This window comes from Elaeis guineensis, chromosome 15, assembly GCF_000442705.2.
Source record: "Elaeis guineensis isolate ETL-2024a chromosome 15, EG11, whole genome shotgun sequence".
Taxonomy (NCBI): domain Eukaryota; kingdom Viridiplantae; phylum Streptophyta; class Magnoliopsida; order Arecales; family Arecaceae; genus Elaeis; species Elaeis guineensis.
This window is the reverse complement of record NC_026007.2, coordinates 67604861-67632064: the sequence shown is the minus strand read 5'-3', so window position 1 is coordinate 67632064 and position 27204 is coordinate 67604861. Positions and strand designations below refer to the sequence as shown.

The 27204-nt window shown below is 37.3% G+C and overlaps 2 protein-coding genes across 6 annotated transcripts; both read right to left on the bottom strand.

The window, feature by feature from the left end:
• Positions 1–5297: 5297 nt before the first annotated feature.
• Positions 5298–15109, bottom strand: LOC105058366 (LRR receptor kinase BAK1). Its single transcript, XM_010941270.4, has 11 exons — positions 14769–15109; positions 13126–13258; positions 12954–13025; positions 10779–10922; positions 9007–9078; positions 8834–8905; positions 8632–8741; positions 7978–8112; positions 7555–7896; positions 6637–7031; positions 5298–5782 (listed from the first exon to the last, which is right to left on the bottom strand). Exons 1-11 carry the CDS (start codon positions 14860–14862, stop codon positions 5468–5470), a joined length of 1884 nt encoding a protein of 627 aa, XP_010939572.1. The 5' UTR covers positions 14863–15109; the 3' UTR covers positions 5298–5467.
• A 2187-nt stretch (positions 15110–17296) lies between these two features.
• Positions 17297–23645, bottom strand: LOC109506670 (putative MYST-like histone acetyltransferase 1). 5 transcript variants are annotated; one of them, XR_012137089.1, is made up of 5 exons: positions 23351–23645; positions 22310–22379; positions 21897–21953; positions 21210–21365; positions 17311–17862 (listed from the first exon to the last, which is right to left on the bottom strand). XR_012137089.1 is itself a non-coding variant. In XM_073248978.1 (4 exons), exons 1-4 carry the CDS (start codon positions 23476–23478, stop codon positions 21288–21290), a joined length of 333 nt encoding a protein of 110 aa, XP_073105079.1. In that variant the 5' UTR covers positions 23479–23645; the 3' UTR covers positions 17297–21287. The 5 variants fall into 5 exon arrangements, 2 of the variants coding, with proteins under 2 accessions (XP_073105079.1, XP_073105078.1); XR_012137088.1 differs by having other exon boundaries at positions 17312–17862; positions 21210–21393; XM_073248978.1 differs by having other exon boundaries at positions 17297–21365.
• Between the last annotated feature and the right edge of the window lie 3559 nt (positions 23646–27204).

The following is a 27204-nucleotide window of genomic DNA, read 5'->3' as shown; positions in this document are numbered from 1 at the left end:
AACTCAATAGCCTTGACTATGACCAACGTTTAACCCCCATTGGCAGGGTCCACAGAATACCAGCGCACAACTCCCACTGGCAGGGTCCATAAACACCAGCGCACAACCCCCACTGGCAGGATCCACTGAGTACCAACGTATAATCCCTATTGGCGGGGCCCACTGAAACATAGTTAGGCTGAGAGCATAAATCCGATCTGTATCAAAACACTTTGTATCATAATATATCATAATTTTTCACTGAATATGTGCATAAATCGACGTACTATAATATTTCAAAAGCACTTTTCTTTCAAAACATAATTTCATAAATCATGCATAATTTCAGAGAATAATTATTTATTTTCAGAATAAATATAGAATATCTCGAGAAGATGATTCATTACTTACCTTTCACGGAGCACTGAATGAACAGATCGACTAACTTCTAGGAGATTCTTCCGTGCCTATTATCCAAAATTATATTTTTATATTAATTTTAATTCAAAATTCAATCTAAACAAATCCGAAATCAAAACCTCACTTAAAATTAGACTCTTCTCTAAACTCGATCAAAATCATCAGATGAAGCCTTCCACTACGCTAATCCTAGAGGAATAACTTTAGAGAGAGAAAAATCCATCAAGAGAGAGAAACAACCTAGAGAGAGAAAATTCTAGAGAGAGAAAGTAGAGAGAGAAAATCTAATTTCAGAGAGAGAAAGTCAGGGTTCAGACTGAAAGAAGAGAGAAAAGAGAGAGAAACTCTCTCTCTCATCATTTTATTATTATTATTATTTATTTATTTATTTATTCATTTATTTATATATATACATATAAGTATATATATATATTTTTTTTTGTTATTATTATTATTTTTTTCTTTACTTTTCTTTTCTTTTTCTCTTTTTCTTCTCTCTTTTCTTTTCTTTTTCTCTTTTTTTTTCTTCTTTCTCTTTTCTTTTTCTCTTTTTTCTTCTTTTTCTTTTCTTTTCTTTTTTTTTTTCTTCTTTTTCTTCGGGCTCCTTCCAGGCCGAACAGGGGACCGGCGGTCCCCTCCTTGTGCCGGGCCGTTCAGGCCACGGCCGCCGCGGCGGAGGCCGACGGCAGAGGGGGGGCCACTCCCCCGGTCATGGAGGAGCATGGCCGGCGATCGATTGCGATCGTCGGCGTCGGAAAATTCATGGGAAAAAGAGACCAAAACAGAGGTCCCTTTTTTCGACTGAAAATCGATGACTCTCGTCGCCGGCAGCCGCACACAAGGGCACGAGAGGAAGGGGAAGGAAGAGAGGAAGACTCACATCGGCCTCTGGTGACCCCACCGGCGGGCAATCACGGCGAGAATCAAAATGATGTCTGCAGCTCCGATCGAAAAAAACAGGGAGAAAGAGAGAAGAAGGGGGCCGATGTTGGGTTTCTAGGAAAAGGGGGGGCTTCTTATAGAGGGCCCTAGGACTTCGAGAGGTCCTAGGACTCCCAATTTGTCCGGGTCTCGCCGGAGAAGAAGACTCCTATCGGGAGTCTTCTTCCCGATTTTTTCTCTGTTTTGTTTTTTTTTTTAATGTGCTTGGGTTTTGGGCTATAACATTCTTCACCCCTAAAAAGAAATTTCGTCCTCGAAATTTTTCATACCTGTCACCAGTGTATTGGAAGCCTGTGCATTCTGTTGAGTAAGCGCATAAACTCTTTCCTGGGTTTTAAAAATCTGTCCACCACCCTTATGTTGTCCTTCATGAGTTCTTTGGCCAACTTGATTTTCAGTATTTAGCTGGCAGCTAGCAATTTTATGATCCATCTGACCACATTTGAAACAAGCACCTGTATTCCAATAGCAATCCTTGTCTGCATGATTTTTGCCACATCTGGAGCACGGCTCACCATCAATCTGTTGAGTCTTATTGTCTACTGCTCCCTTAGCTGATCTTTTGATGTTTTTATTATTCTGCCCTTGTGTATCATTTGATTTTGCTCTCTTTCTTTGCTTTCTTTCCCTTTCCATACGTTCTTCATTGATTTCTCTTTCAATTATCAGTGCTTTGTTTATCACATTTGCATAAGTTGTCAATTCATATGGAACCACTTGTTTTTAAATCTCAGTTCTCAGTCCCATCTCAAACTTGTGAACACGTTCTTGCTCACCATCCACTAATCTCGGAGCAAATTTTGCTAACTCTGTAAATTTTGCTTCATATTCAGTCACACTCATACCCTTTTGCTTCAAATAAATAAACTCTTGCTCTTTCTGGATCCTTATACTCCGAGAAAAATATTGATCGTAGAATGCAACCCGAAATCTTTCCCAGGTAAGTATTTCTCCGTCTTGTTCATGCTTGCACTGTAGTCGCTGACACCAGTTGTATGCTTCTCCTTGTAGTAAATAAGCTGCATATCGAATCTTTTCTTCATCAAGACACTCTTGGACAGCGAAGGCCTTCTCCATCTCCATTATCCAGTTATCATCCTCCAAAGGTTCAATAGTCCCCTTGAAAGCTGGAGGAGCAAGCTTTTTAAATTCTGAAATGTTGTTTCGTTGTACTGGTTGCTCTCCATGTTGTGGTGGTGGATGCTGATGTTGTTGTGTATCTCGTTGTATCTGCTGTTGTTCAAGCATTTGCTGCTGTATTTGTTGTTGTGCTTGTACCATTCTGATAGGGTCTGCATTAACTAAGCCATATCTGGTTCTTGACGTGCTCTCGAAGTACTCCCATTAGGATCTACGACTCCCTCCTCCTGAGGGGTGCCACTGATCAGATGGGGAGTGCTACCATCCCGTGGTTGTGATGTCTCTCTTGCAATTCCTTGAGTAGTTCTTGTCATTCTACGGGGAGGCATGGTAACCTTGTAGCAGTAAAACCTTATTAGATTCATTTATCTATTTGTTAGGATAGATTTATTATGATGCTCATACTTTAACGTCCCAATATTCCTAATGTTTACCCACCTACACTCATACTATGTCAAATTCTATGTGTCATAATTTATCCACTTATGCTCTGATACCATATTAATTATCACGCCCCCGATCCGAGATTGTGAATCGAAAATCATGGCAACCGCCGCATACTTATGAAGAACTCTCTCCATAAGCATGCAAGGCATCTCATCACGATATCAATGCATCACAGCGGAATAAATTCAAATAATTATTATTCAACTTTAATTCAAGTAATTAAATAAATATCTTACATCCGATAAAATTTTACTAAAAATAAAACAATAGATCTAAGTTCAATGAAGTTGACAATGCTAAATCTCGCCTCTAAAAGCTCTGTCCCAATATTTCTTCCCACGCTCGAAATTAATTATCTGAATCTGAAAAATAGAAAGAAAGGTAATGAGCTAGACAGCCCAGTAAGTAACAAATATCTCAACTAGATAATTCAGATATTATATAATTTTTAAGAATAATATTGCAAATAAACATAAGAGTATATTTCATGCTGATTTAATACAAATCAAATATTTTCAAATATTCATATATAATATAATCATAAATCCGATTCGATTTAAAAACACTCGTAACTCAATAGCCTTGACTATGACCAACGTTCAACCCCCATTGGCGGGGTCCACAGAATACCAGCGCACAACCCCACTGGCAGGGTCCACAAACACCAGCGCATAACCTCCACTGACAGGGTTCACTGAGTACCAACGTATAATCCCCATTGACGGGGCCCACTGAAACATAGTTAGGCGGAGAGCATAAATTCGATCTGTATCAAAATACTTTGTATCATAATATATCATAATTTTTCACTGAACATGTGCATAAATCGACGTACCATAATATTTCAAAAGCACTTTTCTTTCAAAACATAATTTCATAAATCATGCATAATTTCAGAGAATAATTATTTATTTTCAGAATAAATATAGAATATCTTGAGAAGATGATTCATTACTTACCTTTCACGGAGCACTGAATGAACAGATCGACTAACTTCTAGGAGATTCTTCCGTGCCTATTATCCAAAATTATATTTTTACATTAATTTTAATTCAAAATTCAATCTAAACAAATCCTAAATCAAAACCTCACTTAAAATTAGACTCTTCTCTAAACTCGATCAAAATCATCAGATGAAGCCTTCCACTACGCTAATTCTAGAGGAATAACTTTAGAGAGAGAGAAATCCATCAAGAGAAAAAAAACAACCTAGAGAGAGAAAATTTTAGAGAGAGAAAGTAGAGAGAGAAAATCCAATTCCAGAGAGAGAAAGTCAGGGTTCAGACTGAAAGAAGAGAGAAAAGAGAGAGAAACTCTCTCTCTCATCATTTTATTATTATTATTTATTTATTATTTATTTATTCATTTATTTATATATATATAAGTATATATATATATATATATTTTGTTATTATTATTTTCTTTTCTTTTCTTTTCTTTTCTTTTTCTCTTTTTCTTCTCTCTTTTCTTTTCTTTTTCTCTTTTTTTTTCTTCTTTCTCTTTTCTTTTCTTTTCTTTTTCTCTTTTTTCTTCTTTTTCTTTTCTTTTTTTTTTCTTCTTTTTCTTCGGACTCCTTCCAGGCCGAACAGGGGACCGACGGTCCCCTCCTTGTGCCAGACCGTTCAGACCACGACCGCCGCGGCGGAGGCCGGCGACAAAGGGGGGGCCACTCCCCCGATCACAGAGGAGCATGGCCGACGATCGATCGCATCGATCGCCGACGCCGAAAAATTTACGAAAAAAAGAGACCAAAACAGAGATCCCTTTTTCCGACTGAAAATCGACGACTCTCGTCGCCGGCAGCCGCGCACAAGGACACGGGAGGAAGGGGAAGGAAGAGAGGAAAACTCACCTCGACCTCCGATGACCCCACCAACGGACAATCACAGTGAGAATCAAAACGATGTCTGCGGCTCCGATCGAAAAAAACAGGAAGAAAGAGAGAAGAAGGAGGCCGATGTTGGATTTCTAGAAAAAGGGGGAGACTTCTTATAGAGGGCTCTAGGACTTCGAGAGGTCCTAAAACTCCCAATTTGTCCGGATCTCGCCGGAGAAGAAGACTCCTATCGAAAATCTTCTTCCCAATTTTTTCTCTGTTTTGTTTTTTTTTTTAATGAGCTTGGGTTTTGGGCTATAACAGTATATTAAAAAATGATAGCTATGTAAACCAATCATATAAAATGTTACGCTTCACGTCAGATTTTCTATACCACCCACAGTGCACAAAGTATCTCCCTTGCCGTCAATATATATTATCATACATTAACCATCAGAGTACAAAATGCTCTCACCGTGCATCACCAACGAGCTTTGTTAATTAAAAGTCTGCAATTTGCTACCCGCAAGAAGGTTGCTAGCAACGCAGCATCACAAAGGAAAAAGAGAGCATTTCACAATCAACAAATTGCTGCAAATAATACAATGGCCCGAGATTCATACGCACAAATATATGAATTTCACTTGGATACAGGATGGGCTTATGGAAGACACAAGGGGGCCAAGAAGCTGTAAATAATATCTTTTGAATTCATTTTGATGGTCACCTTGGACCTGACAATTCAACCGCATTTAGGTTGTCTGTAGAGTCAATGATCCATTCGGAGTTGCGATGTGGGGCCATCTCCACATCCTGACGTACCACCTCGACTTTCTGCCATTCCTCCCATCTCTCGGCAAGGCCATCGCCTTCGAGCATTCTCACCACTTCTGACATTTTTGGCCGGTCCATTGGGGATCCCTGCGTGCAGAGAAGGGCAACCTGTATGAGCGACTCCACCTCAGCTTCTACATAATTGTTCTGTAGATCAGGGTCAACCAACATCTCCAGCCTTCTCTCTTTCAGGAGTCCTTTTACCTGCAAGCAGAACATAAATTACACGAAAATCAAGTTGACCACCAACTGCATTTCATAAAGATGAAGTATGATTAATGCTTATTTCCCCTTCTGGTCTTCCACAATATAAAACGTGAATAATTCATTAAGTTCTTTCAGATGGTTCTATCATGGAGGTGCGGAGTCCATTCTCAGCATCCATAGCTTCATTGCCTCACCTGAGCTCAACTTTTGAGTCTACCGTAGATCATCTATTTATTCATAAAGATATTTCTGCAAATCTCAGATCCCATGGACACTGACCATGTTTTTGCGAGAAATTTTATGGTGGCAATCCAAAGTAAAAATATATGAACTTAGACATTTAAGCATTGATTTCACATCTTACCTTTTACAATCAAAAAATAAAAAATAAAAAATAAAAAAAGAGGAGGCTCCCCCATGCACTGGGCACCTGGTCAGTTAAAATTTGATTCTTTTTTCCCCACAATACTCTGGCATTGCTCCACTAAATTTCAAACAATAATTAAATGAGAAACAGGCGACATAATATTTACCAGCACTCACTTGAGAATCAAAATAAACATGCTTTAAAAAGTTTCTATATGAACTCCCAAATCTCAAAGGTCACATGCTAACGCCTAACAGTGTAGAAAAAATGTGTGCGAAATCAAAATTGATCACCAATTTGATATAGTTACCGATAATTGCTCTAACTTTTATGTAAAACCTATTCTTTGAAGGAACTCATCCAAATTGATCATCAATTTGAACGCTTCGCTTTATCAAAAAAAAAAAAAAAAAAGGAACTCAGCCAAATAAAACCAGAAAAGAATTCAAGAAGCTACCATATGAGATGCAAGAAGAGTGCCTACCCAGTCAAGCAACATCACATCATCATCATTTGCAAGGCGAGCAAGATCAAATGCCCTTTGCCCTGTAATGAGCTCGAGAAGCATGATTCCATAGCCAAAAACATCAGTCTTCTCCGAAGACTTTCCAGTGGATAGATACTCTGGAGCAATGTGCCCAATTGTTCCACGGACTGCAGTTGTTACATGTGTATCCTTGTAGTCCATAAGTTTGGCCAAGCCGAAGTCTCCTACAACTGCCTCATACTCTTCATCCAACAAAATATTTGCAGCTTTGACATCACGATGAATAATCTTTGGATCACAATGATCATGCAAATAAGACAGTCCTCTTGCAGACCCTAGTGCAATTCTTCTTCGAGCTGCCCAAGAAAGTGGTGGCTCAGATGGAGGCCGCTCTGCAAATTACCAGTAGGAGACTTTTAGGACACTTCAGATGACCAAAAACACCAAATATCCTAAAAAATAATACCTGAATACAGAAGTGTAGATGTGTATAGGTGCAAGTTTGCATTTGTGGGGTGTATGGGACAATGCTCTCATGTTTATTGCTTTGTGAATGCATGTCTGTGCACAAATAAGTAGAAAATAGTCTCTAAAGCATTTAAATAAAAGTGAAATAAGGGAAAACAAAGGGTGGCCCGGTCCAGAAGGCTCCAGTTGCTGTAGGATTTAAGGAGGGTCAGATATATGCAGCTTCACCCCATGCAGTGATGATGTTTCTATGTTTTGAACCTGCGACAGGTCACAATTGAGCAACCTTAACATTCGGCCAAGGCTCACCCTCTAAAAGTGAAATAGGGAGAGTTCCTTAAATTCTTGTTGCCCTCACCAGTAACTGAGAAAAGGAACTGAGGGCAGGAAGTCCAAAAGGCACTCATGGCATAAAAATAGGCAAGTAATAGAAGGATAATAGAGTACCTCTCAAGCATGATGCAACACTGCCATTAGCCATATAGGGATAGACAAGCAACCGCTCTGTGGGCGTCATGCAAAACCCACGAAGACGGAGCAAGTTTCTATGTACAGCCATACTAATCATCTCAACTTCTGTCTGAAACTGAAGTTCCCCACCTGGTGTGCGCTCTTCTTTTAGTCTTTTTACTGCAACCAACGAACCATCCGCAAGCCGTCCTTTATAGACCTTTCCAAACCCTCCTCTGCCAAGAATATTCTTATTGCTAAAACCATCAGTTGCAACTTGCAGTTCTCGCAAAGAAAACCTTTTAAGCTGGCCCAGATGAACCTCAGGATCCTCCTCAGCTGAGGAAAAAAAAAAAGAAGAAGAAGAAAATTATATAATATTTTTGTGTATGATCTATTAACATCCATCATGGTACCAACCAGGTACATCAAAGAAATGTTCTTGTGGTTTACGACGACGCCACCATGCAAACCCAATTGCAGGTGCAGCAAACAGCAAAGCAGCACCTGCAGCAACTCCCCCAGCAATTGCACCAGTGCTAGAGGCACTATTTCCTATTGAGATGACAGAAGCAGATGTAAGAATAAGTCAACTCACAGTTGTCTATGATTTAGCCAGTCCCATGTCACAAATATGCATATCATAAAGCAGTGTAATGCATGTAACTCAAAGGGGCTTCCTTAGATGAATTACGTCAAAACTTAAAGGAAAAGAACATGACAGCCCCAATAGTTTACTTTGAGCACTCAATATGTCATTGTAATAATCAAAACTAAAAGACTGCCACTTCAAACCAAAACCAAATGTAAACTCCCTAACACTTTGGCCAAGTCATAGGAGAGGTTTCGGTTACCCATTGGCAGAGATACCTTACATCTTACTTGGGCGTCTCCCACCAAGATATCTTTATAAATGAAATAATTTTGTAGGCCAATTTCTGCTGAACAAGGCATTAGGATTATAATAAAGTGGATTACCGTCTTTTGAAGCATCACCATTAAAAACAAAACAAAAGTTGACCAGATCTTTCATGCAAGAGTTTCACATCATAAACAGAATAATCAAAGTTTTACCTGGTGATGAGACTGGTGTTGGATTATATGGAGGAGGTGGAGAAAATGGAGGAGAACCCGGACAAGGCTTTGTTGTACCCGGGCCACATAATAGAGGATTGTTATTAAAACTGCAAGATAAAGTCTCCATGGTGAGTATTAGAGTAATCCAGCTAAGGCCACAGAAACTCCAATTAGTTGACAAGATTTATCAGCAAGAAACCTGATGGGGGTGAATAGTGAAAAAGAGCCAGTTGATGGAACCTCTCCAGATAGATTGTTGTTTGACAGATCCCTGCATGTTTATCATTAACTGATTGTTCTTTCTAGTTCATATAATTAAGAAAGAACAATTTTGCAATAGACTATTGCATGATATAAAGGACAGTGACTTACAGAACTTGGAGGGTACTGATCTTGGTTAATGATTGAGGAATATGACTCGACAGACTATTGTTGTTAAGCCGGCTATCCTTCCAAAAAAATTCAAGAATCAAGAAATTATAAACGTGGATGTTCAACACATATATTTAAAGAACAATAAATAAATAATTGGTCTGCAAACTCCATGACTATTTGTCATTTTATCATTAAACTTTTAATATTTCTTATTTTTGATTCATAAAAAGATATCATTTACAGAAGGAAAGCATAAATTTTAATAAAGAACAAACTTTTATACTACATAGAGAAACTAGTTTAACTTTATTTATGATTATAAACATAATAGTTATGCTTCTCCCAAACTACTTATTTTTTCCCCTTTTATCAGACACATTAATTATGAATATGAAGAGCCATCTCTTCTCTTAACACAAACCTTTCAAATCCTTTGATACAACTTCAGGAAAAGCTGGCTTTAATTTTGCTTCCTTTTTCACCTTATATGCTTACCCACAGCTTAGTTATCCATTGTTATAACTCCTATGCTACCTTAACCATCTGGATGTATTAGAAAAAAACTAATATTATGTGACCATTGTTTTTAAAATTAAAAGCCGTTATTTAAATAACTGAGCGTTTGGACGTAAAATAGTCTTTTAGAAAATCTCTAAATCCTGGACCTAGAAATCTCTAATTTGAATAAAATGTTTTAAGGTCATAATTTTTTCCTGACTATCATCTTTCAACTTTATATTTGAACTTCCACCTTTTAACCACCAAAACAGCTACTATAGGATCATCTATTAGAATCTAAATAGAGCTAAATAATAGGATAATAACATGATTTTGAAATTTAAGATGTCAAAAACAGCATAACTGTTTCCCAGACAACTTCTTAGTTTAAAAATGCATCAACAGCAACATTCTTGCCTTTGTGGAGATCTCCAAAGTACAAATGTCCTCATGACTGCCCTACATTTTTTTTTACCATACAACATCAATTACCCTATCGTGGCACTGTGAATATCTTCCTTGTGTCCCAAAGACATAGCAATCATATGTCATCCCACAGGCAACCCCAACCCACCACCTCACCATCCCCACCAAAAGAAAAAAAAAAACAAGGGATATTTTCAGATTCTCATTATAAAAAGCATAGCACATGGAAATAGGACTGTCAATGAAGATGCTAAAACAGTTTGTAATATCCGGCTACACTGCAAACTCACAACACAGAAGGTTTTTCTAATAAAAGCATCCCCAAATAAATTGGTTGATACAGAATTGTAAAATAAGAAATAGGTAACCAGATTTAAAGTGGAATGGTTCTAGACAAACAACAAAGGGGGAAAAAATGATTTGGAATTTATACACCCATCCAATGTCAGGACCAATGCTTATGGAGCATACATCATTGCCCATATTGTGCAGCAGTGAGAGACCCATTTCTACTTTTCTCGATCAGTAGTAGGATTACTTGTAGGCTAATCCAAACAAAAGCTAATCTCAAACAAGCAAATGGGAATGCACTTTGTCATCAATATCAATTTGGTATACTAAGTTGTTACTTGTTAGTCTTCTGAAATATCATGATCTACAAAGAACATATGCAGAAATTAAAGGGTAATATTCACCCAGATTAGGAACTTTACACTCATTAATAGTTCTCTATAAATGATCAAATGATAAGGAAGTAACTGAGCATTTAAAGCCAACAGTTTCATAAAGAAAAGCAGAAGTAAACGACAATCATAGAACAGAAATATAAAGGACAAGATTCTTACAGGAAACGAAGTTTTGAAAGATTTCCCAGTGAGTCAGGTATCACCCCGGTGAAATTGTTTAAGTACAGATCCAAACTCACCAGCTCTGTCAGATTCCCCAGCTCACTAGGAATTGTTCCGCTAATGTTATTGCTATACAGTTCCCTGTCAAGAAAAAATATTGTAAGCTCAATTATTCATGCTAAAATTAGTAAGACAAGAATATTTTCAAGAGATTGTGATCTTCAAGTTCTAACATAAATATTGACTAAAAAATAAAGAATTATGGTTAAAATTGAACTGAGAAATTTATGGCAGGTAATAGAAATCTTATGAAAAGTACAGGAAAACCAAACTTGGAGACAGAAAGACAACTATATACATAGTATCATGTTACGAAAAACTAAAGAATTATGGTTAAAATTGAGAAGAGAAATTTATGGCAAGTAATAAGCATCTCATGATAAATACAGGAAACTCAAAGTTGGAGAACAGAAAGACAACTATATACATTGTATCACGTGCATGACTTTTTAAATTCTGTAATCTTAAACTTGGCAGTTGCACAGAGGTGGCAACTAGGTAGGAATTACTGGGTGCCTACTGAAGATATAGTATATTGGTGACATTCATGGGAATACATCTTTAGTTCCCAAAAATTTAATAATCTACAAAAATGAAAACTTCTCATGTAGTGAGCATAATAAAGTTGCTTCAAACAATATGCCTAGCCATATTTACGATCCCCACCCATTATAATCTTCTGCCATACCCTCATAATGAAATGTTCATTTCTATCTCATGGCAATATACTTTTTAAACATTATTTAGCTTAGAAGTGAGAACCGGAGATCTTATAGTATCGATCCCATCCCAAAACACAATCTCGCTCATTCTACCACCCTTTTTCTTGGTGCTACTTTGAGCTGATATTTTCCTACATAAATATCATTTCTGCTCCCAGTTTTTAGCATATTATTTCCAGGGATGGACTCAATCTCCAACAGAGATCAATGAATTTATTCAATTATGTCATCATGATTCTCAAGAGTGGGAACAAAGTTTCTTATTGTTAAGTGGTTTTAGAAAAAATTAGCAGGCTTAGTAGGGTTACCTCATTAAATCGTATGATTGGATGTTGTAAAATTGATTAAAGATTTGTTTTTGTGGTCTAATATGTCTGTGAAATGATGCCAAAATTATGAGAACCATCAAAATTCAGTTATCCTATATTGGGTTCCATGAAAACTTTAAATGGATTCTTCAGTTTTCCTCTTGTTTTTCCCTGACTTTCTTCCTCTTCTCTACCTTTTGCTTGATCTTGCAAAGGTCAATGAATAATGGATAGTTGGATACCTTACTGTTCTATTGTATCACATGCTCACATACATCGTTTCCAATTATGCATGTCAAACTAATTAACTAGCCTTGAAAACTGGGAATAAGCATACGTAATGTACAGAACGCAAACTAGTCATGGAAATATAAATTATTGAATGAAAAAACAGTAGAAACAAATGTTCTAAAAACCAAGGAGATCCTAGTTTAATGCACTAAACTCATATGTCCTATATTGTTACCAAGAATTCAAGAAATGGTACAATAACAGCACAAAAATCATACTACTATATCATCATAATGTGTATCAGTTTTCACTTAGCGGAATGAAGTAGTGATATAACCAGCAAAATGCTTGCTAAGGAATAATGTTAGCGACTTAAAAATCCATTAAGCATAGCTTTGAACCATTTTACACAAAACAAGACTTGCACAATCACTTGGTCAGTGGTCTGAAAGGACCATGGAGATTGCTAGTGCTATTTGATGAATTAAGAGATGTATACTTCAACCATGCTAATAATTTGAGCAATGCCTTCCAGCTGAAACAAGATTGGAAATGCCCTGATAACATGTCAGTCAGAAGGAAAACAATCTATGTTGACTCTTGACAAATGGAACTAGATCTGTAGCCCCACCTATACCTTTCATTCTTTTTTTCCATTCAAAAATACTGTCCACATAAAAATAAACAAACAGGTAGCAGCATGCCTAGCTTACCATCATTGTGTAGAATATACTGTCCATGGTTATATTGAATTACATAAGAATGCAAATATAATCTTATTAAACTGCTTCATGTGTTACTCAACAATCAATAAATCACCCAGAGATCCCCCAATACAATCCATAACTTACAGGTATTGCAGGTTTTTTAACTGACCAAGCTGGGGGACCAATGTACCAGATAATGCTGCATTTCCAAGATCACTGGGGGAACATAGAAAACAATAATTACAATGAGCACTAAGCAAATCAAAAGGCTGTCACACAGAGTTTAAAGACGTGCAATAGAGATTCACCCACTTACACTCTAATAACACTATTGTCATTGTTACATGTAACATGGAACCATGTGCATGGATTGACCAGAGTTGGATCCCAACTTTGCAACACATTATTGGGATCATTGAGGTTGGTCCGTAAAGTATGCAATGCATCACCTATTCAGGGCAAAAACCAATAATCATCAGGCACTGATTAAAAAATGTTATGTATTAAAAGTAAAATATACTGATGAAAAAGTAGAACCAAAAACAAGGTCAGTAATAAAAAATAAAAAAAATAAATAAAAATACATTATTTTAGTAGACAATCTGCTGCTGAAACTAACATATGTGATAATAATTAAGAAAAAACACCCATTTGAAGAATGACTCAACAATTGATAAATTGCAAGCCATAAATCTAACCAATATTGAGCCTCATCTCAACTATTTGGAGTAAGCTTCATGAAAACTTCTTTGACTATCGCTTCTATAAGGACTACGTCTTGTCTCACCGTAGGATTTTCCATTTCCTTTTTTTTTTTCATCTTCATCCATGTAACTTTTGGTCTTCCCATTTCTTCACCTCAAATAGATCCATTATTCACCCTACCAGTCGTAGTTTTACAGCATACCGACTTTAATATTTTCATGTTTACCATGCTCATCCTGCTTAACTAGACTTCTGTTGTGGAAGATTCTGGACCATACTAAACTTAATGCATTTTGGTTATTTTACATCATATTTTCTTTTTTCTTTTTGGGTACAATACATCATATTTTCTTAAGCCATTAAAGGAATGAATCAATCACGTAACATCCCAAAAGAAATTGGCAACTTCGAGGCCGTTACTTCATGCCTAATCCTTTCTTGTATGGCTACTCCAACTTCATAGGGTCTACAACACCCACCAAGTTCCTGAAAGCTAATGTCCAAATTGGATAAATTTCATTTAAAGTTATGTGATAACTAATAGACCTAACAAGTAGCATCTTTATCAATAAGAAGCATTTAAAGAGATCCGAAAATCTATCCTATTCTATCATATTTCACCTTATGAGCTGGGAAAAAAATGTAAAAAATACAATAAATGTGCATATAGCACAAAATTACCATATATAGTAAGAATTATCATAGACGAAACTCATTCCGGAAGAAAGAAAAAGCACAAGAAAATTCCACCTGCTGAAGCAAAAAAACCTACAAACCAAAGTCTTCTCCAAGTCTAATAGCACAATTTCCCTAATGAAGTCAATTACCAGCCTTAACGTGCACCAGGGTCTTGAATTCCAATTTCCAACAGTTCAGTCAAAACACTTAACTTCCAGTGTCCTAGCTCGCCAATTTTATGCCGGAGGAAAATCAGGACAGTAAAACACGAAGAAAAAGAAAATATAGAATTATCTGAACTATAGGCTTAGAAATTCATTGTGAGACCAAAGCAACTGTAGCTAAATGGATCAAATAACCACCTTTCTCACAGAATTCCACTCAATTCAAACCCTCTCACCTCCATCAGCTCATAAACGTCTCAAATAAAACAGAGACAGATCTAGATAATCTAATTACCAACATAGCCTAAGCTACCAAAAATGTCCAGATCCTTTTCCACTCACCATCGTTTCAACCAACCCAAGCATCGGTCACAGCAACAGGACAGCATAAGATCAAAAGATTTTAACATACCTTCCATGTTGGCAAGAACCCTAGCGACGGGGTGGAACACCAGGATCAGACATAGAAACCAAAGCACAATCGCATCCCGCTCCACGGTCGCCATTCTTCCACGCAAAAGCCGCCGCTACTCCACCAGATGCATCCAAATCCCCGCTCCCAACAACCCCACCACCTTCCGACCCTCAGCAGACTCCCCAAGCTGCCACCATTTCCACCCAGAAGACCACCGATCCGATCCGAATCGGAGCTCGAATCTACCAACGCCTAACTGATTAGATATTCGAAAGCGATCCGACGAAGATTCGAGCACCCTTTATCCTTCTCCTTCCCCTTTCTCTCTCTTCTTTCCCTTTTCTCCCCCTTTTTTTTGTTCTTCTTTAAAGCGTAAACTATCAAGAATTTTCCTCTCTCTTCTCCGAGAAAAATCGCGGATATCTTTTTGTTGTCTTTCTGGTCAGCCTGAGCGAGGGCTTGGAGTGGGAGGGACCTGGCATGCGGAGGGGGAGAGCCTCCGCTGTCGCCTCTCGAACGCAAAACAGCCTTCACTGATTACGTGGAAGGTTGCAGTTGGTGACGTGTTGGGACCCATGTGAAGGAAACCAATGGAGAGTTGCCCCGTAAGCAATAAATGCTGTCCTCTCGTCAAACAAGAGACAGCCGAGCGACAGCCCGTGCGGGTATTTGCAGCTGCCCGGGAGGGGGCCTGCCCGCTGCCCGGGACCGGTCAAAACGCCTCCGTTCAACGGTAGCGGCTCAGCTGTCTCTTACCAAACAGGAAACAGCTATATAAGCCTGAAGTTGCCGGCACGCAGTGCGGGTCCCGCAGTGAAGCAAGTCAGCATATGACCCGTAAGGTGTGTGGTGTGCGGGAGGAGATGGCGGAGAGGATGCTAGTAGAACAAGGAGCCACGAGAGAAAGGGACGGAACCGCGAAGTGCCTACGGTCAAGGACACCACGGGGCCCACCATGCCACGTCGGATTAGGTCAAGTCCCACCATGTCCCATCTTTTTCCCCATCCGGCAAGAAGGGAGTTCTTTATTAAATTAACAAAGAGGTATCAATCAATCAAAATTCGGAAGATCCAATCACTATCGTGACTTGGTGGTCGTGACTTATGATGGTCTTTATGTCCTAGTCTTCGTTAGAATTCGGGTTAAGGCTCACCTCCCTTTTTTAATCAAAAGTATTAATTGCTGTACCCACACGATGCACACGTTAATGTGAATCTTATGCATCTCCATGCATTTATGCAGTTATCACTGTACTGAATCATTAAATGGCAGAGAAAGCAGAGAACTGGTCCACCAGGTGCAAGTTTGGGTTTCGGTGTAGTAAGCAATACCATTATTTTATTTTATTTTATTATTTTTTTTTTTTTTTGTTTGTTGGAGGTTTGTTCCCTCATGCAACAACCATTCGACAATAAAAGCTGTTAACTTTGAAGCTTTTTTTTTTTTTAATGAAAAGTTTGAAACTAAATTTTGATGCAATTATGGGACATGTAGAGAAAAATTTAGAAGAGGCCCCTGTTGCATGTCTAGTAGTTGCATACGTACACTAGAGGAACAATCATTGCATTATTGGGATGTGTTTTACCAATTACACGCCCTACAAAAATTTAGTTGTGGGCAATTTATCCTCCGAGATTTATCCCAATAGTTGTAATTCGGGTTAGTTTTCAACTTATACATCGCAAGGTATTTCTATATGCATGGGATTTTTTTTTTTTGGTAAGGAAAAAAAAAAAGGAAGGCCGATCAAGTCACAAATAAAAATACTTTGTTTCATATCGTTGGCACTGAGAAAGGCCCCTCTGGTCGATCCAAGTCTATCGAGATTCGGCTTGTTAAGTACTAAAAGACGTTTAACAAATCACGTTTCTCCATCAACCTTGTCTAGTCCACCACTCAACTCCAACTTGACCCTCTCAATCTAACACAATTTAGTATTCATAAGAATGTCTCGACTTCGTTAGATAATGTTCCGTATGGAGTAAAATACTCGATTCCGGGTTAGAAATCGAGGAGGCTTTGTCCCTTGTGGTGGAGTCCGGCGCCACCACACGACTCTGATTGTCGGGTTGACATTGGTGTCCAGAGGTGGCCTATGATCAGCCATGATCTACTGCTTGCGGTCAAATGTGTGAGCGGAATGTGATTCACTCACATCCATGAATACAAGACCTCAGTGAAGCCTATATCTTCAGCTTAGATCAACGCATGTGGAGAACGGACGGCAAGGACCGAGTCACAGCCCAGACTGGACTGGACCTGGCCATCTATTACATGTCATTAGTTTTGTATTCTCAGTTAAATATACTCCAACATTGTTTTGTGGGGAAATGCTGCTGACGTGAATTCCTCTGCTTGGATTGGAGAGGGCATGCAAGGCTGGCATATTACACACGCATCCCATCCATTATTTTTGCGAGATAAGTAATATTCCATGGGCCATCCAAAGTTGCAACCTGATAAATAAGAGAAACCAGCCATCTTGTAATCTCCTTGCAACAGAGTTTCAGAGTTTAAGTGCTGATGTATAGCATCAGAGATATACACTAATATGGTTATCCAGTATGTAAATTTACAGTGAGTTTGGATTCTGGGCTTCGCCTTTTGCTTGCAAGGCTAAAAATTCCAGACGGTCAACCAGTCATCCACAAGCCAGAAAATCCCACTTTTGAAACTTCTCCTTTAGCCAAATTTGACTAAAATTACGCTGAAAATCACCTGTTTTATTCCATGCAATCAACGAACCACCTAACCAGAGACCAGAAACTACATCCAATGTGTCCGTTCGGGATCTGAGGTCTGGAAAATAATTTTTTTTTGACAAAAAAAAAGAAAAAAACAACCCATTGGACCAGGGAGAGCCGGTCGAGGGCAATTGTGTCATGGGGCCCCACGCGCTTAGGAAGTTGCGCCGCGCGTGCGCCACTGATACGTGGCTGCATGACTGCCGTCAGTTGCTTGCTGGATTTGTATAGCTCGCCACTACTACTATTACTGCAACTACTACGACCGTTTCAACTCCACGAGTCCACTTAGGAGACACTTGAAGTAGGAGCTGCAAAGGGCCCATCGACTTTGATTTGCTGTACCCTATGAACGGGAAACAATAAACCATAACACGATCTTCTGACAAGTTGCGTCCGGACTCCGGACCAATTAACTGATGCCGAAAAGTTTTACTTAGAAACGTGGAACAGGTATGTTACACAAAAGAAGCCCCACGCGGTATAAGAATAATACCAAAATTATTGACCGTGGACCATACGGTCATCAAACCCAAATAAATAAAATATCTTGATACTCGGTTCCAACAAATATATAGTCCAAAACAAATATATACACTGAAGATCGGATGGAACTTGGCAATTTCTCTTTAATCACTGAATCCGAACATTGAAGCACTTCTAACTACAAGATCAAATCCATCCGTAGCCACGTTCTAGTTAATTGAATTAGAGAGATTTCATAACGCCGATGGCAATCCGATTCCTCCTCTTTTCTTCTATTTTAATAACAAATCGCTCCAGCATTTTCATCTCTCAGTAATTTCTAGAATTTTCAGAAGCCCGATTACAAATTCTTTCCTTTTTGTTGGTGACAAAAAGAAAGAGTTTGTGCTTTTATAATCCTTTATTGTTATTGTGATATTACAATGAGAAATTATCGATATATGTGACCTCTGAATGTTCGCCTACTTATTTCAGTTGATATACACAGTTATGGAGGGTATCTTAGACAATTATAATTTGAGAAATTTCAGTCCAGAAACTGAGAAAAGGTCTTTAAAATTTCACAAGGTTTTCCTACGCCAATAAAAACTCGAGAATGGAATTTGTTGTGATGAGTGATGGTGATGCCCGAGTACCCCACGACCATCAGGAACACAACGCCACACCCCGGGTGAATAATGAAAAGCCCAGGAGGTAAATCAAGTGTTCAAGCACCAAACACGCTTTCAGGTAGGATAGCAAATAAGTAGCTCAGATTTCACCCAAAACCAACATCCCCATTCAGCCAATCTGCCAACATTTCCTACCAAGATGAGGAATAACTCTGCCTGCCTAGCTTTACAATCAAAACACCACTGGTAATTATCCATCTATAATATGATGACAAATAAACAAAATAATCATTCACATCACAAATTGAACCACTGGTAAAGGTCAAACAAGATCTCCAACACGAAATAATATCAAAATCAAGACCCAGCACCAATTTCTAACAAGGGCCATCCAATAAGAATCATAATGCTCCAAAAATCCATGCCAGGGATGTCTGAATATGCAACGAGGACCACCACTGGCCCTAAGTTTTGGAAGAATTCTTTTCACGCAGCTAGCCTAATCTTTTCTTTTTCTTTCTTTTTCTTTTTTTCGGTACACAGCTGGCCTAATCTTTGAATATTCCATTATATGGCTACATTAGGCGAGGCCATGTCACAAAGTATGACCCAACGAGAGTTGACTCTGTAGCTTGTGCTAGACTGTAGGATCCCTTCACAACCAGGAGGCACAGATGTCAACAAAGACCCAACTCATAACATTCAACCAATTGATTATGATTCACTAAGATTGTAAGGAATCAAAATCAATTTGCTAATCTCAACCCCAAGAATTCCACTACCAGCAGCCTTCGAGTGGCGATCAAGGACCTGCCTCCTTTTCTTGTACTGTGCAGACTCATTACTCTGCTCAAAATGTCATCAGTTTTTTATGGCAATCATTTTCCTGAGTTCCTACAGATGAACAAGAGGGATCCATCTCCATGCAATTACATTATCTAATATAGCAGTCATAGATTTCATTCAAAAGCATACAAGCACAAAATGTTCCTTGTCGAAAGGACAAGCCATAACCACTATTACAACCATCAAGCCCCATCTGAACTATAAGAAGTGAGTTTCAGAAACCTTCAATCAATAATTCTTCCTATTAAGGGCTATCTCTGGTGGTATTTCTAGCCTTTTGACATTCTTTTTTATGATTCTATCCATGTTTGCTTTAGTCTTCTACTTCCCTTTCCAGAATCTTCAATATATATATATATATATATATATATATAATCAAGAACCTCTTCTTACCACTGCCTCGTCAGATTGTTGTTGCACATGCTAATAAAATCTCTATTGGTTTACCATCTCTTTGTCCCAACCTAATGATTAGAATAGTTCACTATGAGCCTATCTCAATGTTTTTGCTTCTACTACATCCATATCAATTGCTTGGACATTTGTGCCCATCATTGTGAGTCATGCATCATTGTGCACCTTATTGTTGTTTAACCAAAAGTCTTCTCAAGGGATGCACTGGTAGAAAAACACCCCAAAAGCATCCCTCCAAATTATTTATCAGCTCCATTTCTGTTACATATGCTTTTCATCTATCTATCTATTCTTTTCTATAATGTATACCGGGCACAATGTGGTATCTCTTGTCCATCGATATTGATCAAGGCCTATTTTCATTTCCATTTCCATTGATATTGATATTCCATTATATCCTAAGCATTGCTGCATAGTTCTCATGGTTACATAATACCTTCACAGAATTTATGTATTTCTGAATGTAGAGAAAATGAAAAAAAGATATTATCTGAATACATCCTGAAAGTCTTGTTTATATTGTCCAATCAATAGATTAAAAAACTATTAAACCTGGAACCAGCCTCAACTTGACAAATTAAGCTCTGGGACCACATTAATTGTAATATAATTTCCTAATAAATGTCTGTGATAGAGCTGCACATACTACATATAGGCAAATATTTGTTAGTTTTCTGTTAGAATACCAAGGGATCATTCAATTGCATCAAGAAATCAAATTTTCAGACCTTTCACTGATACATGCCACCCAAAGTTGCCTGCAGTACTAATACTTTTTCTAGTCTTCTGCATCAGTTTGCCCTGTACTTTTCTAGGTTGATGTGATGACAAAAGTTAAAAAATAATAACATGTTTAACTAAGAAGTCAGTGGAAAAACTTGATACTTGATCACAATTTTTAATATAAACATTATTTCCACAAATTGAAAAGAGAAGGGAGAGGCCTATGGTATGCATGTGCCACTGTCAACTTAAGCCTCCCAATATGGTGGAAAGGTCCACCTAACTGGCTGTGACCAATCTTGACTTTTTGAATAAGAGACTACACTTGATGCGGCAAAAACAAGCTACAAATATATCCCAGAAAATGACTAATGCATTTACATAACTTCAAAATTCAATGGTCTGCATAATAATGGTAGAAGTAATGTTAACAAAATCCAATGTTAGTGATCATTGCTATATTATGAAATAGAATATCCTGATATAGTCAAAAATAATTTCTTTAGTTTAATTCTAGAATAGAAGGGACAAACAGTAAGTTTTAAAAATAAAAAATGAACATCCTTACCCAAAAAAAGAAATGAACATGAATGAAAGTGCAAAAGGATCTTACACTGATGGAGATATCAGTGTCACTTTTGTGCTCTTTCAGCGCATTTAAAAGAACCCTAGTCCAGTATGACCAGTAGCTTCACTGTCCCAGATCAGAAAGTGCTCTCTTTGGTGTTCCCACTATGCTGAATGGAGAGGCCGCTTCTGTTTTTCGAACCTGTGACACCAGGTCGCAATGGAGGAAACTTACCATTGCACCAAGGCTTGTCCTCTTAATCAAAATATTCAAAATTATCAAGAAAAATCTTATATCTTATTTGAATTATTACTGAATGCTTACTTGAACTGCACTTGCTAATTATCTTAAAATTACATAATTAGAGCTAATATGAATAAATCCAACAGCAATTAGACATATGTTTTTCTATCCTAGTAAGATGTGGTGTAACTTAAAGTAACTGCTAATCACAGTACATCCATTAGAAGTAAATGGTTGTTTTATTTCTCATCAATGTAAAAATTTTAAGATTATTGGAAAAACCTCTGCTTCAGCATGAATAGTCTTTCTTAAATTTTGTTCATGAAAAGGGCCAAGACAAATTAATGAAGGTATAAAATAATAAACACAATAATCAAATATCATATCGGCTTTATCTAAAAGAATGAAAGAAGTGATTTATATTATAGATGTTTCTAAGTCCATGGTGTTACTATATGGTTAACTGATTGTGATTTCAGTTAAGCATACCTCAGTGCTTGCTTCCTCCATCTTCCGTTTCTGGTTTTGTGTCCTCATTCTTGTGGCCTATAAAGCATCACATAATATACTTCGATCAATTTGGACTATGTTTAGATGTCTATCTCTTATATTTGTGAACGTTAAAAATATGAATAATTGAGGATCGTCATCATTAATAGATGAGGACAAAAGTGAAACATCAGATTATAGAAAAGTAGCCCTATATAACCAATCAAACATGGAAACGACCGAGCATAAAAAACATCAATCTATGGAGTTTCAAATATTCATACTCCAACTCAAACCTTCAAGAACAAACATTTGTTTATCAAATCCAGAAATCAAGGAGGAGCAGCATGTGACAGTCCCACATGCAATGAGTTTTTATTGTTACTAAGATTAATGCTAAGATGATGCCATACCTCTCCATACACATCAGTATCCACCGAACTAAGATCCAGCTGCTCAAGCTTAACCCATTCATCAAGCCTCCTATCAAGTGCAAAATGGAATAATTTTATGTTAAAACAACTGCAGAGCAAATTGGTGAACTTGAAATTTTCTCATAATATTTTTCAAAAAAAGATGTATGCCATGCAACCATGCGAAACTGTAAAGGATACATTGGAAGAGTGAGACACAACAATACATTCGATAAAATTCCAATGAAAATTTTACCAGCTTTTACCGCACATTAGGGTGCCAAAACATCTTTACTATGTCGGCCCTGAACTAATTTAAATATATTTGATGGGTAAAAGGGCATTCAAAACAGCTAATGTAGTTCAAAGTTTTAAAGAGCTCCCATTCATTGACAGCAAAGAAAGAGTTTTTGATACATCCAAGAATAAAATCAGGGATGCCAAGTGTAAGGGTTTGAGCAACATGAAGCTACCTTAGCAAGAGGCATATTTAATTCCATTTTTGTCCAGTCACTCTAGCACAAATCCACTTTACACTAGAAAACCAAGATTTTTTTTTTTTAAAAAAAAAGCAAATTCAAGAAAACCACTGCAAATATCATCAAAAAGAATATTTATCCTGTGTTCTCATCTAAAACCAGCCTTGAAACTTACCTCCACCACCCGAAGCTAAAACATCCGGGTACACAAAAGAATGTAATGAACCAATGTAATCTAAAACCAGCCTTGAAACCCCAACCTTTCCATGAAACAACCAAAACACAAACTTCAAAGGAAAAAGAAAAAAGAAAAAAAAAAAAGAAAACCCAACACACACGGGCAAGAGAACATCATATTCAAAACCATATCGAGATAATCTCCATATAATCCAAGAAACCAAAACAAGAACATACTTTTTACAATGAATTAAAGAAAATATCTCTATATATAAACCATGGAAAGCATTGCTTCTCTTTACTCACATTGTTATCCCACTAATCCTAAGCCAAATTTCTTCGAAGGAGGAGGGAAATAACGAAAGAAACGAACTCCCAACCTAACCCTAGATTACGAAGTAGTGGGTGCAGTTCTCGAAGTCGTGGGTTCGCCGGACGGCGTCGCCGGCTCTCGATGATCTCGACGGAGTGGGGCTCCGCGTCCTCCCACCGGCACTTCCGCAGCGTTCCCATCTTCAGCAGCAGCGCCCTCAGCGGCGCCGTGGAAGACGCCGCGTTGCCGCCGGCCGCTGCCTTCCGCTTCCCCACTTTCGCTTTCGCGCTCCCCGGGGGTTGGGGTTGGTCCTACAAACGGTTCATCTCACTGGGCCGGTTCGCGGGTCCGAGACGGTTGGAGGAGATTTTTGGGATGACATGATGATGATTTTGGATGAAAGTTATCATTAAATAATAATAATAATAATAATAATAATAATAATAATAATAATAATAATAATAATAATAATAATAATTTTGGATAAAAATATGTTATTTTAGATCTAATATGTGCATGACGAGCACAATTTTACTGCTAGAAAAATATATATTTGGTAACATATCTTAAAATCTAGTTAGCAACATGTACTTTTAAATATATAGTGAGATATTATGCCATTACATAGATAATGCAAATATTTGAAATTTTTGGAAGGAGTTTCTTCTCCTATCTGTTTATAAAAATATTTGAATTCTTCAAAGCCTTGACCTAAAAAAACTACATCATGAAGCAAGAAGTCGTTGTTGTCATTAGCCGGCCAATCATAATGATTCTATAACTAATAATAGTGGTACCATATGATTCTAATTATATTTATATTATAGTCCAATATATTGGTTTGTGAGTGGTACCATATCGGTAAACAATACTAAATTTATTAAAAATATAATATATTTAAACTGAGCCAGCTATATTGTCCTAGGTGCAATCTATCCTAGTGATGATTTATTTTTGAATTTGATTGGCAGAAGTATTGGATTCTAGGCTTTAATTTAATGGCTTGACTTACTTGTCACCTAGGGTTGGGTGGGTCTTAAAAATTAGAATCAAAACAGTAACTAATGGGGATTATGAAATAATGTGTATATTTTAAAAGAACAGGCCATCCAAGAACGGAAAGCTTCCTTGGCTATCTTCAACGGTTAGCAGTCAAGCACACCATCTAAGCTCAAAAAGGGAAAAGGAAAAGACTCATTGTAAGCATGAGTTTGGACATGTAGGATTGAGGTATTATCCTAATATTTTAGTCTTTGCATGCAGTCAAAGTTCAAGGTAAGTCCAATAAGAACTAATGACCAAGATGATGAAGAAGACGAAGAAGATATTTGATGGCCTTATGCCTCAGTAGTATCTGAAACATGCTAGCATATGGCCAGACAAAGAATATGTTATTTATCTATAAACCACACCTTTGTTTGATACCAATTTATTCTTAGGTATCTAGACCAAAAGTTAGTTGTAATGCAATCAAGGTCCAATGCATCCTTAAAATTACGCAAAATTTGACTCTTTATAAGACAAGTACTGAAAGTGATTTATACAAAATGCATAATGGCCGGCCTTTGGACCTTTAGAGTATCCTTTTCATTGGTCCAAATCTCCCATCATATACTTGGCCGTAGAGGTTGAAGCAAGTTAAGCATGTGGAGTCAATAAAAAAATAAATAAAAATCCTATAACTATAATCGTGTCAACTTTTTGATCTAGATTGTAGTTTTTATTTTTCTAAATACCTTTTTTGCAATTTTTATTTTCCAAGTACTTTTTTTTTTCTCTCTGCAAGCACAGGAAGGTATAAGCCATCCCAAAAAGGACTTAAAAACCATTTTTCTTCCCTATTTACTTTTTCTTTTTTTACCCTCGTTTTATTTTGTGATTCTTTTCTAATCTCTTTAAGTGGGTAAGTGAGTTATCCCATGTTATATTAAATATTTTAATTTTTTTATGCAATCTCATAAATATATTCTAATTCAGCATATGTATCTATCCTGTTTTATCTACTAAGAACAAAATTGAACTAAAAATTGCATAAATTATAAATGACAGCAACTATACAGATTACAATATTGAAGACTGTGCACTTCCATGACATAATTATCCCATGACAATGGCCCATGCCAAAATATTCAATTATAACGAAATTAAAGAAGGATTAAAGAAACTAAAGTAAGATTAAATGGGGTTCTTATTTGAAGTAGTTGATCACAGAGGGGTCAGCTTGATTGGTAATCAGATCGAGATGACCAATCCTCTCTATTGACTTCCTCCTCTTCCATTTTATCAGTATCCATACCACATTACCTCCTACTCTTGGTTTACATTAATATGGTGCATACACTTAGAGCATGCATCTGATACTACCTACAACCAAGGTCCAGAAGATATGGAATAATGGAGGGTATAGCAAGATTCTTGGTGGCACAGCTACACATATCTTTTTGGCATACTCTGCTAAGAGCTAGCGTACTACTCTCATGATGATCACATAGGTTGATTGGGCAGTCCAAAACCATATTTACGTAAGGGACTAATTATGATCAGTATTATTCATATAGGACACTGGAGCAGTATCAAGCTTGCTTACAATAGGCACAGAATATTGAATTCATGATTGGCCAAAAAATCTACGAACCCGTTAGGACTTAGGCACTTGTACCATCATTAAGGTAAGGGACTGCATGAAGATTTGAAGAATATGATATTATTATTGAATGCTATTATACATACATCTTTATTTAAAATTTTCTCAAATAATTAGCTTTACTTCTCGTCTTCTTTGGTACTCTGATAAATCTATTAGCCCTTAAATATAGATTTGTGGTTTCTAGTAATCTAGTTGCTTTTTAGATACTATGATAAATGCTTATATATTATATATGTAATTTGGAGTGTTTATTATATTATTTATATGATAGATATATACATTAATTTCTATCTTCAACACGTACATGAAATAACAAATGCAGTGGTACGTACCCATATATTCTTCTGTGGAAAATATAACATTAAAACAATAAAACATCATAAGAAATCCAAAATTAGAATTTGGAGGCTAGAAGGCCAAATCAAAGGTATTTGAGACATACCCATGCATACCCAATGGTTCGCTTTGGTGGTTCAATCTTCGGTTTAACGCATACCATACCCAGACTTAGTATGGGCTCGATCGTTTGCTTTTTGAACTTTGCATAGGAGTTATGTTTTCTTGTCTATATCTGATGATTTTGGTAAAAGAAGAAAGAGGTATCAAGCGTCACATTACTGTGGTCTTGGCACCGAATCTAGCTGTGTCCTAAGCTATTGATGCCTTCCATTTGGTTCCATGTCATTGTCTTTATTCGATATATCTTGCTAGCTTTTGCAAAGTAGAAACATGCCTCTTGAGCCAAAACCATACAAAAAGAAATAGTTTAACCTTAATTTGACCAAGAAGCTTTCATCAATTTCAGAGTACTCCAGCTGTCCTAATAAACTTCTACAACTGAATCTATTGTCATGATATTGTTTGTTTTTTGTAGGATGTGATGTGGAGAATCTTTGTGAGGAACTTGAAGCAAAAGGAGAGGATGGTAGGCATCTCACAACCCCATTTCCTTTCCTTTTCTAAATGCCCAAGATACCTTGTTGGATGGTAGGATTTCTACGGTTGATCACAAGTTAATGTTACAAAAGGGGGCAAAAAACCGCAAGCCTTGGCATCAAAGACATCTATTCCATTTTGTTGGAAACATTAAAGGTAACTTTAGTGTGTTGGGCAGCACATATAATACATTTGTCTTAATATCACAACCAGCAATTTGCTGTAGGGCATTCTCGATCAAGTTCAAGAATGAAATCCAAAACTATTGTGGGATGCTTTTAAAGTGACTCAACAAGTTGGCTCGGGCATCATTGACCAAATGAGATTATTACATGTGTTTGTT

Bases quoted from the DNA above. Each gene is read 5' to 3' on its own strand.
- LOC105058366 (XM_010941270.4), bottom strand. From the start codon at position 14,862: ATGGCGACCGTGGAGCGGGATGCGATTGTGCTTTGGTTTCTATGTCTG. The intron at 13,259-14,768 runs GTATGTTAAAAT...TGCCCTGAATAG, and splicing joins GGTTCTTGCCAACATGGAAG to GTGATGCATTGCATACTTTA. The intron at 7,032-7,554 runs GTACTCTATTAT...GGTAATTTGCAG, and splicing joins TGTTGCATCATGCTTGAGAG to AGCGGCCTCCATCTGAGCCA.
- LOC109506670 (XM_073248977.1), bottom strand. From the start codon at position 23,478: ATGGGAACGCTGCGGAAGTGCCGGTGGGAGGACGCGGAGCCCCACTCC. The intron at 21,954-22,309 runs GTATGGCATCAT...GATGCTTTATAG, and splicing joins ATACTGATGTGTATGGAGAG to GCCACAAGAATGAGGACACA. The intron at 21,394-21,896 runs GTATGCTTAACT...TGCAATGGTAAG, and splicing joins TGGAGGAAGCAAGCACTGAG to TTTCCTCCATTGCGACCTGG.